General features: G+C 42.1%; 2 protein-coding genes across 2 annotated transcripts; one reads left to right on the top strand and one right to left on the bottom strand.

The window, feature by feature from the left end:
* Nucleotides 1-4,379: 4,379 nt before the first annotated feature.
* Nucleotides 4,380-7,260, bottom strand: H2AC25 (H2A clustered histone 25). The gene has a single exon (XM_065917283.1). It carries the CDS (start codon nucleotides 7,216-7,218, stop codon nucleotides 6,826-6,828), a length of 393 nt encoding a protein of 130 aa, XP_065773355.1. The 5' UTR covers nucleotides 7,219-7,260; the 3' UTR covers nucleotides 4,380-6,825.
* A 263-nt stretch (nucleotides 7,261-7,523) lies between these two features.
* On the top strand, nucleotides 7,524-9,924 carry H2BC26 (H2B clustered histone 26). Its single transcript, XM_065917320.1, has one exon. It carries the CDS (start codon nucleotides 7,533-7,535, stop codon nucleotides 7,911-7,913), a length of 381 nt encoding a protein of 126 aa, XP_065773392.1. The 5' UTR covers nucleotides 7,524-7,532; the 3' UTR covers nucleotides 7,914-9,924.
* Nucleotides 9,925-13,024: the final 3,100 nt, after the last annotated feature.

Genomic DNA, 13,024 nt, shown 5'->3' with positions numbered 1-13,024 from the left:
CCGAGCCCTAACCTGGGAACTGGCTGGGCTCAGGGTGAAGCCTTCCCTGACCTACCGTCCCATCGATTGCCCTGGCATTCCACTTCCTCATACCAGATTCTTCCTAGTTTTGCTCACTTCTCAGTATAAAAGATCCTTCACTACCTAAACCTGTGAGAGGCTTATAGACCTTAAGGACATAGCTGAAAGGCGCCAGAATGTGCCATCCCCAAATACTATGCTAGTTGAGCGGAAGGATTGTTTTAAACTAGACACTTGAAAAACAGCTGATGCGAGAGCATTCTGATGTCACCTTTCTTACTGAAACTGGAGTTAAAAGTCCCTCGTGAAAGATGCCTGCCCTATGCAAGAAGAAACAGTCTTGTCATCGGAGGATGAAATATTAAGACCAAAGATGATTCTGCACAAACTGACCTTATTAAGATAATTCCTGTCTTCTTGTAGCCTCCCAGGTATAATTTAGTCATTTTCCCATAATTGCCTTTGTTCCATCTAACACAAAAGCATTTCGGTTTTGTCTGTGGGTATTCATTTCCTTATGAGGGCTCCTGAGTCATGGTGGAACTTTCATGCTTTTCTCTTATTAATTCATTTTCTGTTAACAGAGCCCCAGTTAAGAACTAAGATGGGTAGAAGAAAGAATTTTCCTTTGCTATTGCAATAACCCTTTCCCCTCCCTTGCAATATTCTTTTCAAATTAAGATCTCTGCTTACTATATCTGGAATTTTTTTCATTTGACAGTGATTGTTGCACAGAGTCCTGCCACCCTCTTCAAGTCAGGTGTGGTTGGCTAGGAGAGGCAGAAGGACCAGAGGGACCATCCTAAGCAAGCCCTGGTGTGCATGATGTGGGTCTGACTAGGGACAGACTCTTCATCTGACTGGGAAACACTGGTTAATCTCCTCACAGCCATCACTCATTTGGAATAGGTAGTGTCAGAATCTCTGCATGTTCCCAGGGTTAACGGGAATGATGACGGATGGATGGATGATGGTAGTTTGGTAAAGCTCAGACTATTTAAAAATATTTTTAATGCATAAAGTGGAATGCCTCAGAATGTTTTTAAATGTGTAAAAATTTTTTTAAAAATACAAAGAATCAATTATATTGAAGTTAGCAAAATGCAAACTATCAAAATATAAATTTGTCACATCATTATAAATGTGTATCTTTATCAATGATTAAACAGCTTCTAATTGGGGAAGACTTATAACTACTGTCATTTCAAAGTAGTTATGAACATTAAAGATATTTAGAAATCTCTGTCATGGCTGTACCATGATATGATTCCATACCCTATCCTCTATTTAGCATACCAATTTTATAGTGATTTTCCTAGAGTTTGAAATACAGGTTTATAGCCAATCTCAGTCCACTTTCAAATGACACTATTTCATTTCATGGGTTAGTGCAGGTAACTTAGGAATAACAGAATATTACCATTTCCTCCCTTCCATCTCTAACATTGCTGTCATTATCATCCAATCTATTGTTGCCATTATTATTTGAACAGTTATGTTACTAAGAATAAATAATTTTTTTGAGCTGGGTCAGAGAATCTTGTTGTGATATATATCAAAGAGTATACTGTCAATGTTTTCCTCTGAGAGCTTTATAGTTTCTGGCCTTACATTTGAATCTTTAATCCATATTGAGTTTATTTTTGTGTATGGTGTTAGAAAGTGTTCTATTTTCATTGTTTTACATGTAATTGTCCAGTTTTCCCAGCACCACTTATTGAAGAGGCTGTCTTTTCTCCATTGTATATTCTTGCCTCCTTTGTCAAAGATAAGATGCCCATAGATGCTTGGGTTTATCTCTGGGCTTTCTGTCTTGTTCCATTGCTCTACATTTTTAGTTTTGCAGCAATACCATATTGTCTTAATGACTGTAGCTTTGTAGTATAATCTGAAGTCAGGAAGGTTGATTCCTCCAGCTCCATTCTTCTTTTTCAAGACTGCTTTGTCTATTTGGGGTGTTTGATTTTCTCCTTCACTTTTGATGAATTATTTTGTTGGATACTAATCTCTAGGTTAGTGATTTTTAAAATATAATAATTTGTATATATGTCATGCCACACTTTCTTTCATGATTTCTGGTGAGAAGTCTTAACTTTGTCTGTAGTTAGTGTTGCCCCATCCCCCCCGCCCCCACCCTGGTTCTTTCAAGGTGTTTTCATCTTTGATTTTCTGTAATAGAATGTAATGTGCCTCAGCATAGATTTCTTTTTTACTGGTGGTCTCTGACCCCCTGGATCTGTGGTTTAGTCTCCATCATTTTGGAAAATTCTCAACCATTATTCAAGTATTTCTTCTACTCTCTCTTCTCTTTCTGCTATTCTAATTACAGGCATGCTACAGCTTTTGTAATTATCCCAGTCCTAGAATATTCTATTTTCTATTCATTGTTATTATTCCTTTTTCATTTTGGATTTCAGTTGGGAGATTTCTATTGACATTTCTTCAAGCTCATGGATTCTTTTCTAGACTGTAGAAAGTTGGCTAATGAGCCCATCAAAGGTAGTTTTCATTTGTTACAGTGTTTTCAACTTCTCACATTCCCTTTTGATACTTTCTTAGCATTTGCCCTCTACTTTATCCATTAGAGCCCTTAACATCTTAGTCACAGTTTTAAAATTCTGGTCTGAAAGATAATTCCAACACTTGTGTCCTATCTGAGTCTGGTTCTATGCTTATTTAAATCAATTTGGACTGTTGGGTTTGTTTTTTCTTTTCTTTTTTTTTTTTTGGCCAGGAAAGACTGAAAGACTAGCAAATCTCTTCAAGAAAATGAGAGATACCAAGGGAACACTTCATGCAAAGATGGGCACAATAAAGGAGAGAAATGGTATGGACCTAACAGAAGCAGAAGATACTAAGAAAAGGTGGCAAGAATACACAAAAAGTGAAAGTGAAGTCATTCAGTTGGGTCCACCTCTTTGCAACCCCATGGACTATAGCCTATCAGGCTTCTCCATCCACGGAATTTTCCAGGCAAGAATACTTACTTGAGTGGGTTGCCATTTCCTTCTCCAGGGGATATTCTCGACCCAGAGATCAAACCTGGGTCTCCTGCATTGCAGGCAGACACTTTACCATCTGAGCCCAGGGAAGCCCAGGATACAAAGAACTATACAAAAAAGATCTTCATGACCCAGATAACCACGATGATGTGACTCCCTCACCTTTAGCCAGACATCATGGAGTGCAAAGTCAAATGGGCCTTAGGAAACATCACTGACAAAGCTAGTGGAGGTGATGGAATTTGGCTCAAACTGCTGACCCACATGCTCTCTAGGACATTTGGGGGCAGATCTGATATCCTGTAGGAGTGACCTGGAAGGATGTGACCCAGAGGGCTGCATGTGGCTGGGAGTGAGCTGAGGACAGGGCAGCAGGAAGCAGAGGGGTCCTGGAGACCCATGGGCAGCACTGACAGGAGGGGCTGTTGGGACCAAAGTTGAGAGAGGGAGAGAAGCACCAAGACCTGGTGTCCCTGGAGACCTCTATAGGAGGCAGTAGAACCCAGCTGACCAGGAACTGGGAGGGAGGGAAGCAGGCAGAGAAAGGGATGCAATTTTAAGCTTTTGCTGGGCATGCATTGGAGAAAAATCAAAGCTTCATGAGGCTTTGTGAGCAATGCATAGAAATAAGACCCTAGCTGGAGGTATGGAAACTGTGGAGGGGGAGAATTAGGCAGATTCTGATGACCAGGGATGGGGCAGCCACGTAACAGGATGATGTAGAACAGTTCAGCTCAGCCCAGATCTGATGGCACTAGGAACTGGGTGACCCAGTGCTTCAAATGCTAATTCCAAGTTCCTCTGCTCTCCCTAGTCTAGGGGAGCTCAGAAACTTTGGGGAGAGGGGAGGAATCCATTTGCTTTTTCACTTAGAAGATTCTTGAATTTGCTGGTGAATGTATGGAAACTGATATTACAGGGAGGAGACTAGATGTGCAGCAGAGGCAGGTACAGGCCACACCTAGACAGGTGAGATGGCCTATTAGACTTGGGCCAGGCTGAGAGTTCCATAGAACACTTTATCTGCAGTGAGCATGGATGCTTCTGAGGCCACCCAGACTGCATTCTTCTTCTGGGATCTCCCTCCCACTTCATCTTCATCTTTCTTAATAAAGTGCCCACCCATAGGGATATGGGGAGAATAACCACGATAATTCTGGTGAAGGGAATGCATGATCTGTGTCAGTTGGCTGGGAAGAAGGCTTGAAACTCCAAGGCGGGCAGAAGGAAAAGGCTGTGGCTACCCAAAGGACTCCATGCCCCTCTCCCCACGTGGTCTCTGAGGGATGCTACTGTGCAGGCAGGCCAGCCCACACTCCACCTACTGGATAAAAGTGATGGAGACACAAACTCCTCTTCTTTTTAGTGCATACCCTTTTATTAAGGTCACATATCTTTTTAAATCAAGGTGAAATTCACATAAACATAAACCATTCTAAAGTGAGTGATTCAGTGACATATAGGCATTCACAATCACCTCTTTCCATCTCTGAAATATTTTCATTACCCCAAAAGTGAACAATACTCCATATTCCTCTAATACCCAACAACTAACTAGCAACAATTAATCTACTGTCCTTATGAACTTGTCTGTTCTGTATGCTATCATATAAACGGGATCACACAATATGTGACTTTTAGTGTCCAGCTTCTTTAACTTAGTACAACATTTTTGAAGTTCATCCATGGACATGTCATTCCTTTTTATGGCTGAATAGTATTCCACTATATGGATAGACCACATCTTGTCTACCCATTCATCTGTTATGGATATTTGGGCTGTTTCTATCTTTGGGATGCTGCTGTGAATGTGAGTGGGGTGTCTGGGTAGCCAAGTCCTTGTATGTATCTGGAGGATGGAATGGCTGGGTCATACGCTGTTTTCTTCTTTAAACATGAGTCTGATGAGCTTTCTCTACCCGAGGCAGGCAGCTCTGCATATTGCATCACGTTTCTAAACCTGATAACCCTGACAGATGATCAGACCAGAGCTGCCCAACAGAACTTTCTGTAATGATGGAGACCTTCTATATCTGTTCTGTAGTGTGGTAGCCATTAGCCATGTGTGGCTAGGATGACTGAGAAACTGCACCTTTGTATTTAATTTTAATTAGCTGAAAATTAATCAGAGCGTGTGGCTGTAGTATCAGCCTTAGAAGTGATAAAAGGAGGGCTGCCTCTTGGAGCATCTCCCACCTCATGCTTCCCTGTTAACACTCCACTTGAGGAACTGAAAATCTGGAGCGCAGTGATGACACTTTGAAGACCCAAGCTCTCCCTGTTCCTGAGAAATCGTTCTTTCTTAAACACCACCGAAGGGAGTGAAGACATAAAATGACCTACATGAACATCAACACAAAAATAAAAGTTTAAAGTAGAATTGAAGGCTGTCACCAAGAACACAATGTACAGATCTCGAGAAGACTCTATAATCTCGTGCATAGTCCTTGCAGTTTGTTTCATTGAAATGGGTCCCATTAGGCAATGTGAATGCTACTATCTACCTACATTGCAGAGGAGTTGGGTGTTGTTTCTATCCACACTGATAGTTCTTATCAATTTTTGATGCAGTTTCATGTTGCTAGGATATTTTCTAACAAATACGTGGTTAGTTCCAGATAGTGTCTAGGGAACTCCGGTTTGAGTACATCTAATTTTGTAAGATAAATATTTATAACATTCCTAAACTGTTTCAGTGGCCTGTATTTATTATAATAAAAAAAAAATTAATGCAACCAGTAAGGATGACAGCAAGAGTAACATTTACTAAACTCATACTATGCTAGAGATTTTTTAACATGGGGATTACTATGGATTTACTCATTTAATCTCAATCCCATGAAGTAAGTGCTATTAAAATCTTCACTTCTCAGTAGACTTTGCAGAAGCATATCTGGGACACTCCACCCCTTATTTCTAACAGCATGTGGAATTTATGAACAATCATCTTTTGAAATATCCACATATATATTACTTAATCTGTCCTAACACTGTTCATTTTAGATTTACTGAATTCACAAAGATAATTTTCTTTATCAAATTCAATGTACTTATTATTTTGACTCTAGCTATTAGTTTAAGGGGCTCTTATTGTTTAACCAACCCAAATATAGTAATTTAAACTCCTTTAAATAATTATTCTATCTACAATGAGTTTTCCTTTAAAAATGTGCACCTATCTTCAAAATGCAAACTGATACATTTCAAATGCTGAAAATGCATATAACAAGACATACCCTTCCCAAGACCTTAGAATTCGCAATACAATAGACAATTCTGATCTCATGTTCTCTAAATACCTAATTCACGCATTCATACCTTTTAAGATGGAAATCACGCTTATCTATCAGAACCTCAAACGACAAATTTTCTTTTAAGATTAAATACTTTCAATACCAGTTCAATCTATGGATTTCTCCTGTGATAAGAAAACAGTCCGTACTTGGCGTCTGAATGTCACAGTAATGACTTTTCAGAGTCAAAAGTAGCTTGTCACCGGTAATAAATTCTTAAGGATGAGTGGGGTTAAAACTCCATGACCTTGGGGGTGAGATTCAAGAGAAAATATCAGACATTACCCGCAGCACGAACAGCCCACTGTGCCCCTATGCGCACCCAAATCATGTCTCTGGTTCGATTTCCCTCAAGCCCAGCCTTGCTCAGATTCGCGCAGAAACACGCTCCGAAAGACAGCCTTGGCCAGTACGGCTCTTTTCTGGACACTGTGGGTGGCTCTGAAAAGAGCCTTTGGTGTCAGGGGGCCCCTGGGGAGCACGGCCGTATCCGGTCCGCCTCCGTCGCCTCACTTGCCCTTGGCCTTGTGGTGGCTCTCCGTTTTCTTGGGCAGTAGCACGGCCTGGATGTTGGGCAGGACACCGCCCTGCGCGATGGTCACGCGGCCCAGCAGCTTGTTGAGCTCTTCGTCGTTACGGATGGCCAACTGCAGATGGCGTGGAATAATACGCGTTTTCTTGTTGTCGCGCGCCGCGTTGCCCGCCAGCTCTAGAATCTCAGCCGTCAGATACTCCAACACTGCTGCCAGATAAACAGGCGCGCCAGCACCCACACGCTCAGAATAGTTACCTTTGCGGAGCAGCCGATGCACTCGGCCCACAGGAAACTGCAAGCCCGCGCGCGAGGAGCGCGACTTCGCTTTCGCGCGCGCCTTACCGCCCTGTTTGCCTCGGCCGGACATCTCCCACTCACGCACGACAACTGCACAAAGACAAAAAACAGAACACCAACAAACCCACTGTAATCAGAGAGTCCTTATATATGGTCTTGAGGTAGTGCAGCCGGCGCCGCCCGATTGGGTAGTGATGGTGACCAACCAGAAAAGGAAGTCACCATTTCTCCCTAATTTGCATCTGCCTTTTCCAGTGATGACGCTGCGCATTGCTTGATCCTATCAGAAATCGGAAACTATATATCCCTCATTTGAATACAGGACGTATAAGTTAAGTTGCTCTGTAAAAGAGGTTTCTTTCTTATTTGGAAAGATCCGTCGTCATGCCTGATCCGTCCAAATCAGCTCCCGCACCCAAGAAGGGCTCCAAGAAAGCTGTTACTAAAGCGCAGAAGAAAGATGGCAAAAAGCGTAAGCGCAGCCGCAAAGAGAGTTATTCCATCTACGTGTATAAGGTGTTGAAGCAAGTGCACCCGGACACCGGTATCTCTTCCAAGGCTATGGGCATCATGAACTCGTTCGTGAACGACATCTTCGAGCGCATCGCTAGCGAGGCCTCCCGTTTGGCGCACTACAACAAGCGTTCTACCATCACGTCCCGGGAGGTGCAGACGGCTGTGCGCCTGCTGTTGCCCGGCGAGTTGGCCAAACACGCTGTTTCGGAAGGTACCAAAGCTGTCACCAAATATACCAGCTCTAAATGAGGTGCATCTCGGTGCCCGGAAACCCAAAGGCTCTTTTCAGAGCCACTTACAAGATCGAGAAAGGGTGTCGAACACGTGAAGGGTTTGTTATGTAAAAGCATCCCTTGTCTACTTCGTGGTGGCTCCTAGGTTACTAGGAGCACGCCCGGATTTCTCTCCCACCCCCCTGCCCCATAAACGTGTGCGCGCGTTGTGTATGTGAGCAGAATGCGAAAGTGTACTTGTATTTCACCAGTGGTCGGGGATGGGCTGGCGAGGAAAAATAACAGTGCGGGAAACAATGAAAAGGCTGCGTGTCCACCACTGCTTCCACTCAAAGCTAGCGACGCTTCACTAAACAAAATAGGAACCTTGAGTTCAAGTGTCTCTAGGGTCTGGAGAGTGCCATTTCCGACGCTTGCGGGCATGGTACAATTTTGCGTGCGCATGTTGTTCGCCTGTGGGTGGGTGGCGCGGGTCTTCATCACCCCCACCCCCCCATCTCCCGCTTCCCCAGAGGAACTGTATGCCATTCGAATGCCACCGTGTTTATTAACGAGGGTGTTGTACAGCTTTGGCGCCGGCGCCTGGCGATGCATCTCCGCCCAGACCAGATATCTTTATCCTAAGGCAGTGAACATTTACGGGAGGATGTTCGCATGTCTGCATTCTTCAAAGGCGGAATGTTTGAAACCGAAAGGAAAATGGAAGCATGGTGGAACACAGCTCTCTGTGCTCGAGAACTGGATGTAGTAAGCCCACCCTGGCTGCAGGTACCTAGGGCGGGACTGGGGAGAGGAGGGCAATTTAAGAGAAAATTAACCTTTTTCTCAGCAAATGTAACCTTCCACTTCAGCCCCATTATTCTCAGTGACGCACTGGTGACGCAGAATTTTCCCTTTGAGTTCATGGCATTCATTTGGAAAATGTCATCTTAGTTCAGAGAAAGTGCTTTAGCGTGAAGAGTTCACTCTGAGGAAGATATCGCCTACCTTTTTTGCCTGTTTTTTCTTATTCGTAGGAAGGGGATTTCAAATAATCACTTTCTTGAGCTGTTTTGAGAATTAGATGTGTTGAAAGGTCGTATCGTCTCGGGCAAGGAACTGACGTTCACTTAAAAGCTAACAACCGGGCTTTTGCAAATCAAGTCCAAAGGAAGAAGGTTGCATGCTTGATTCGGTTGGTAGGGCTGGGCTGGGGAGAAAACGTGCGCACCGCCACCGTGTCCTCAACCACAGCGGCTGGAAAAACGCCCGCCTCATTCTTTTTTCTACATGGGTCCACTGTAAAAAAATTTCTAAAACTCCACACATTTTTAAGTTGGCGTCCAAAATACTTTATGGTTGGTTAGTAGTTGCAAGAATGCAAATCTCAAGACAGGACGTTTTACAAAACAAAATGGTCTCACATCAGTTTTTTTAAAGGTTTCTATTGAAATAGCTATTCAATACCACAATCAGTTTATAGAATACACTTAAATTATTCGTTAACACAGAGCTAGTTTAGGTAATTCTTTTTTCACTTCGAACTCCTTTTCATTCAACTTCAGATTCAGCATTTCATCCTAATGGAAGATATGTCTATTCAGTGTTTTATCTCCTTTATACACAAAGATGTAAATTGAGATTTAAAAACTTGTTGGTGAGCAGAAATAAGCTTAAAAATCATCTGGGTAACACACAATTGTAACACACAATTGTTTAAATATAAATAAGTTTTGACAGGTATATATAAAACCGAAAATAAAACTTTAGTGAAAACTGTGTCATTTAAAGATCTGGATAGTGGTGTCTGCCTCCCACACCCTCCTTTCCGAAATTTCTGAGTTAGTTTGTGCACTCATGGGCACATAGTATTGTTATAGTTAACAGTGATAGCAGTCTGTAGGCATTCTTTTCCTTTGTTCTCTTTTATAGATGAGTGTTTGAACCTATCTGTATGTTCTATCTGTATTACTTATATGAACATATCTAGTGTTCGAACCTGTTTTTTATAGTCTGAAACAGTGTTTAGAAAAATAAATACTTCGAAATGGAAATTTTGTTCTAGCAGTTTTACTTCTTTGCCTTCCTAGTTGTAATACAAAATTTAAACAGTGATCTCTCATCAAAAGACAACATCTTTCATTTTCTCAGCAGATACCTGATTCATACTAAAAACTACTGGTGGAGGAGGTGGTGGCGGCCCTGGGGGATTGCATAGGCAGCGTGGTCTCCAGCAAGCACTGGCTTTTCGGCATCCTCAGCAGGCTCATCCAGATGGTTAGCCCTGAAAATGCCAAATCCAGCTCTGATGATGAGGAGCAGCAGATGGTGCTTGATGAAGAAATGGAGAATGAAATTTGCAGAGTATGGGGTATGTCAATGGATGAGAATGTGGCTTTGTTTCTCCAAGAATTTAATGCTCCTGACATATTTATGGGAGTATTGGCCAAATCCAAATGTCCTCGATTAAGAGAAATATGTGTGGGAATTTTAGGTAATGTGGCCCATTTCCAGGAGATATGTGTGTCCATCAGCAGTGATAAAATCCTACTCTGCTGGTAACAAGCAGGTTGTTACTTACTTGCCTTTCCCAGACAAAACTGGCCAGTGTCTGGGTTGAAAGAATCTGAGAAAATCCAGCTATTTATGCTAGCATTTGCTTCATCATGTCAAGTTCAACAAATGTTGACTTGCTGGTATAGGTTGGGGAAGTTGTGGACAAGCTGTTTGATTTGGATGAGAAGCTAATGTTGGAATGGATTAGAAGTGGGGCTGTTCAGGCTCTGCACCAACCCCAGGAAGATTCTGAACAGCAGCCAGTGTTTCGATTTGTCCCCTGTGTACTTGAAGCTGCCAAACAAGATGGAGAACAGCATGGGCCTGTAAGGCTTCGCCTGCCTTAATTGTTATTAAATGTGTCATACAGGCAACACTTCTTTTACATACAATTTACTGAAGTTTTTTAAAAAGTACTATATTTTATTGAAAAGCCTCTTCAAAGGAGCATAAAGAAGTTTACAACAGACATCACAGAATTATAAACTGTCATGAGATTACTATGAGTAATTATACACCAATAAAACTAAAAACCTAGAAGAAACAAATTTCTAGAAATGTACAATCTTCCAAGACTAAGCCAGATAGAAACAGAAAGTATAACACCAGGATTGAAACTGGGTAATAATAATAATCCTCAACTGAACAGGTTCACAGGTGAATTCTACCAAACATTTAGAGAAGAGTTAACACCTATCCATCTCAAATGATTCCAAAAATTTGCAGAGTTAAGAAATGCTTCTGAACTTATTCTGAGCCCAGCATCACCCTGACACTAAAACTAACAAAGATACCACAACAATAGAAAATTACAGGCCAATATCACTGATGGCTTGGAATAAAAACTAGTTTAACATTGTCAAAATAATAGGGAATGAGGCTGTAACTAGGGGGTCATGTGAATTGGGGGGGTGGGGGGGCTTGAAAGCACATCACAGCTGTCCCTAATCGTATTAACTATGAAAGGAGTATGGTGGCTCAGTGGTGAAGAATAGCCTGTCAATGCGGGGAAGAATCCAAATGATATATGTCTCCTCAGGCAAGGACGACAAGAGAAAAAATAAATGAGACTATCTCAAACTAAAAAACTTTTGAATAGTGAAGGAAGCTATCAACAACAAAATGTAAAGACTGCCTACTGAATGGGAGATGTTTGTAAGTGATATATCTGCAAGGAATTAACAGTCAAAGTATACAAAACTCATATGACTCAACATAAAACCCCCAAACAATATAGAACAACCCAATTGTTGTAAAAAATGGGCAGAGGATCTGAATAGATGTTTTTCCAAAGAAGACATACAGATGGCCAACAGACACCTGAAAAGATGAATCACAGATAAATGAGTCACAGATATGAAAGGTACAGCATGGAAAATTATAGTCAGTCAACAATTATATGGGCTTCCCTGGTGGCTCAAACGGTAAAGAATCTGCCTGCAACGTGGGAGACCTGGGTTCAATCCCTGGGTTGGGAAGATCCCTTGGAGGAAGGCATGACAACCAACTCCAGGGTACTTGCCTGGAGAATCTTCATGGACAAAGGAACCCGGCAGGCTACAGTCCATGGGGTTGCAAAGAGTCAGACTCGACTAACCCACTAAGCACACGCAATAATTATATAATATTTTTGTATGCTGATGGATGACGACTAGATTATCATGGTGATAATTTTCAAATCTTTAGAAATATGGAATCACTATGTTGTGTATCAGGAATTAACATAGTGTTGTAGGTATTTTACACTTCAAACACAAGCAAACTCATAGAAAAAGATATCAGATTTGTGGTTACCAGAGGCAGGGGTGGGGAGGGAATGGGGACTTGGATGAAGGCAGTCAAAAGGTACAACTTCCAGTTCTGTTTAACTTATACAATGCTATATGTTAATTATACCTCAATAACACTGGGGAGGGGAAAAAAAAACAAACACCCAACTCAAACCGTTTATGAAGCGAATATCAAAAAGGTATATACGTTTTTCGGATAAAAAACCAACCTATTTCGAGGGATTTTAGCTGTGTTGAGGGTCTAGACCATTACCTGTGCTCCCGCACTTTTGATATTTTAAACAGGAACAGCGTTAGTACTTACAAGTAGCTGCTGAAACTCAATGCTGCTTAAATGCTTGGGGAAAGAAGCGCAGGAGCTTTACTGTGGCAAAGCCCGGAAGACCTCCCCCAATAGTCACAGCCTGGTCTGTGCTTCAACACTCAGAGCCTCACCAAGTGTCATTGAGTCCAGTACACCCCGACGTGACCGACGAGGGAGTATGAATAGAGATGGAGCTTGGCACTCAGCCTTGTTGGAGGTGACCCCCTCAACCTGCAAAAACACTTGCCACTTGCAGACAGAAGGACCTGGACCAGGTTCAAGAACTCAGGCGTCAGGGCTGCACCCTCTCAGGCTTCTGACTGGGGCTGAGGCTAACACAGCAGGTCTTTTTGGTGAATATGCCCTCCCTTTTATTTTTTTCCATTTATTTTTATTAGTTGGAGGCTAATTACTTTACAATATTGTAGTGGCTTTTGCCATACATTGACATGAATCCGCCATGGATTTACATGTGTTCCCCATCCTGATCCCCCCTCC

Source organism: Muntiacus reevesi, chromosome 1 (genome assembly GCF_963930625.1).
Source record: "Muntiacus reevesi chromosome 1, mMunRee1.1, whole genome shotgun sequence".
Lineage (NCBI taxonomy): Eukaryota > Metazoa > Chordata > Mammalia > Artiodactyla > Cervidae > Muntiacus > Muntiacus reevesi.
Note: the sequence above shows the minus strand (reverse complement) of the source record. Positions and strands in the feature narration are given on the sequence as shown.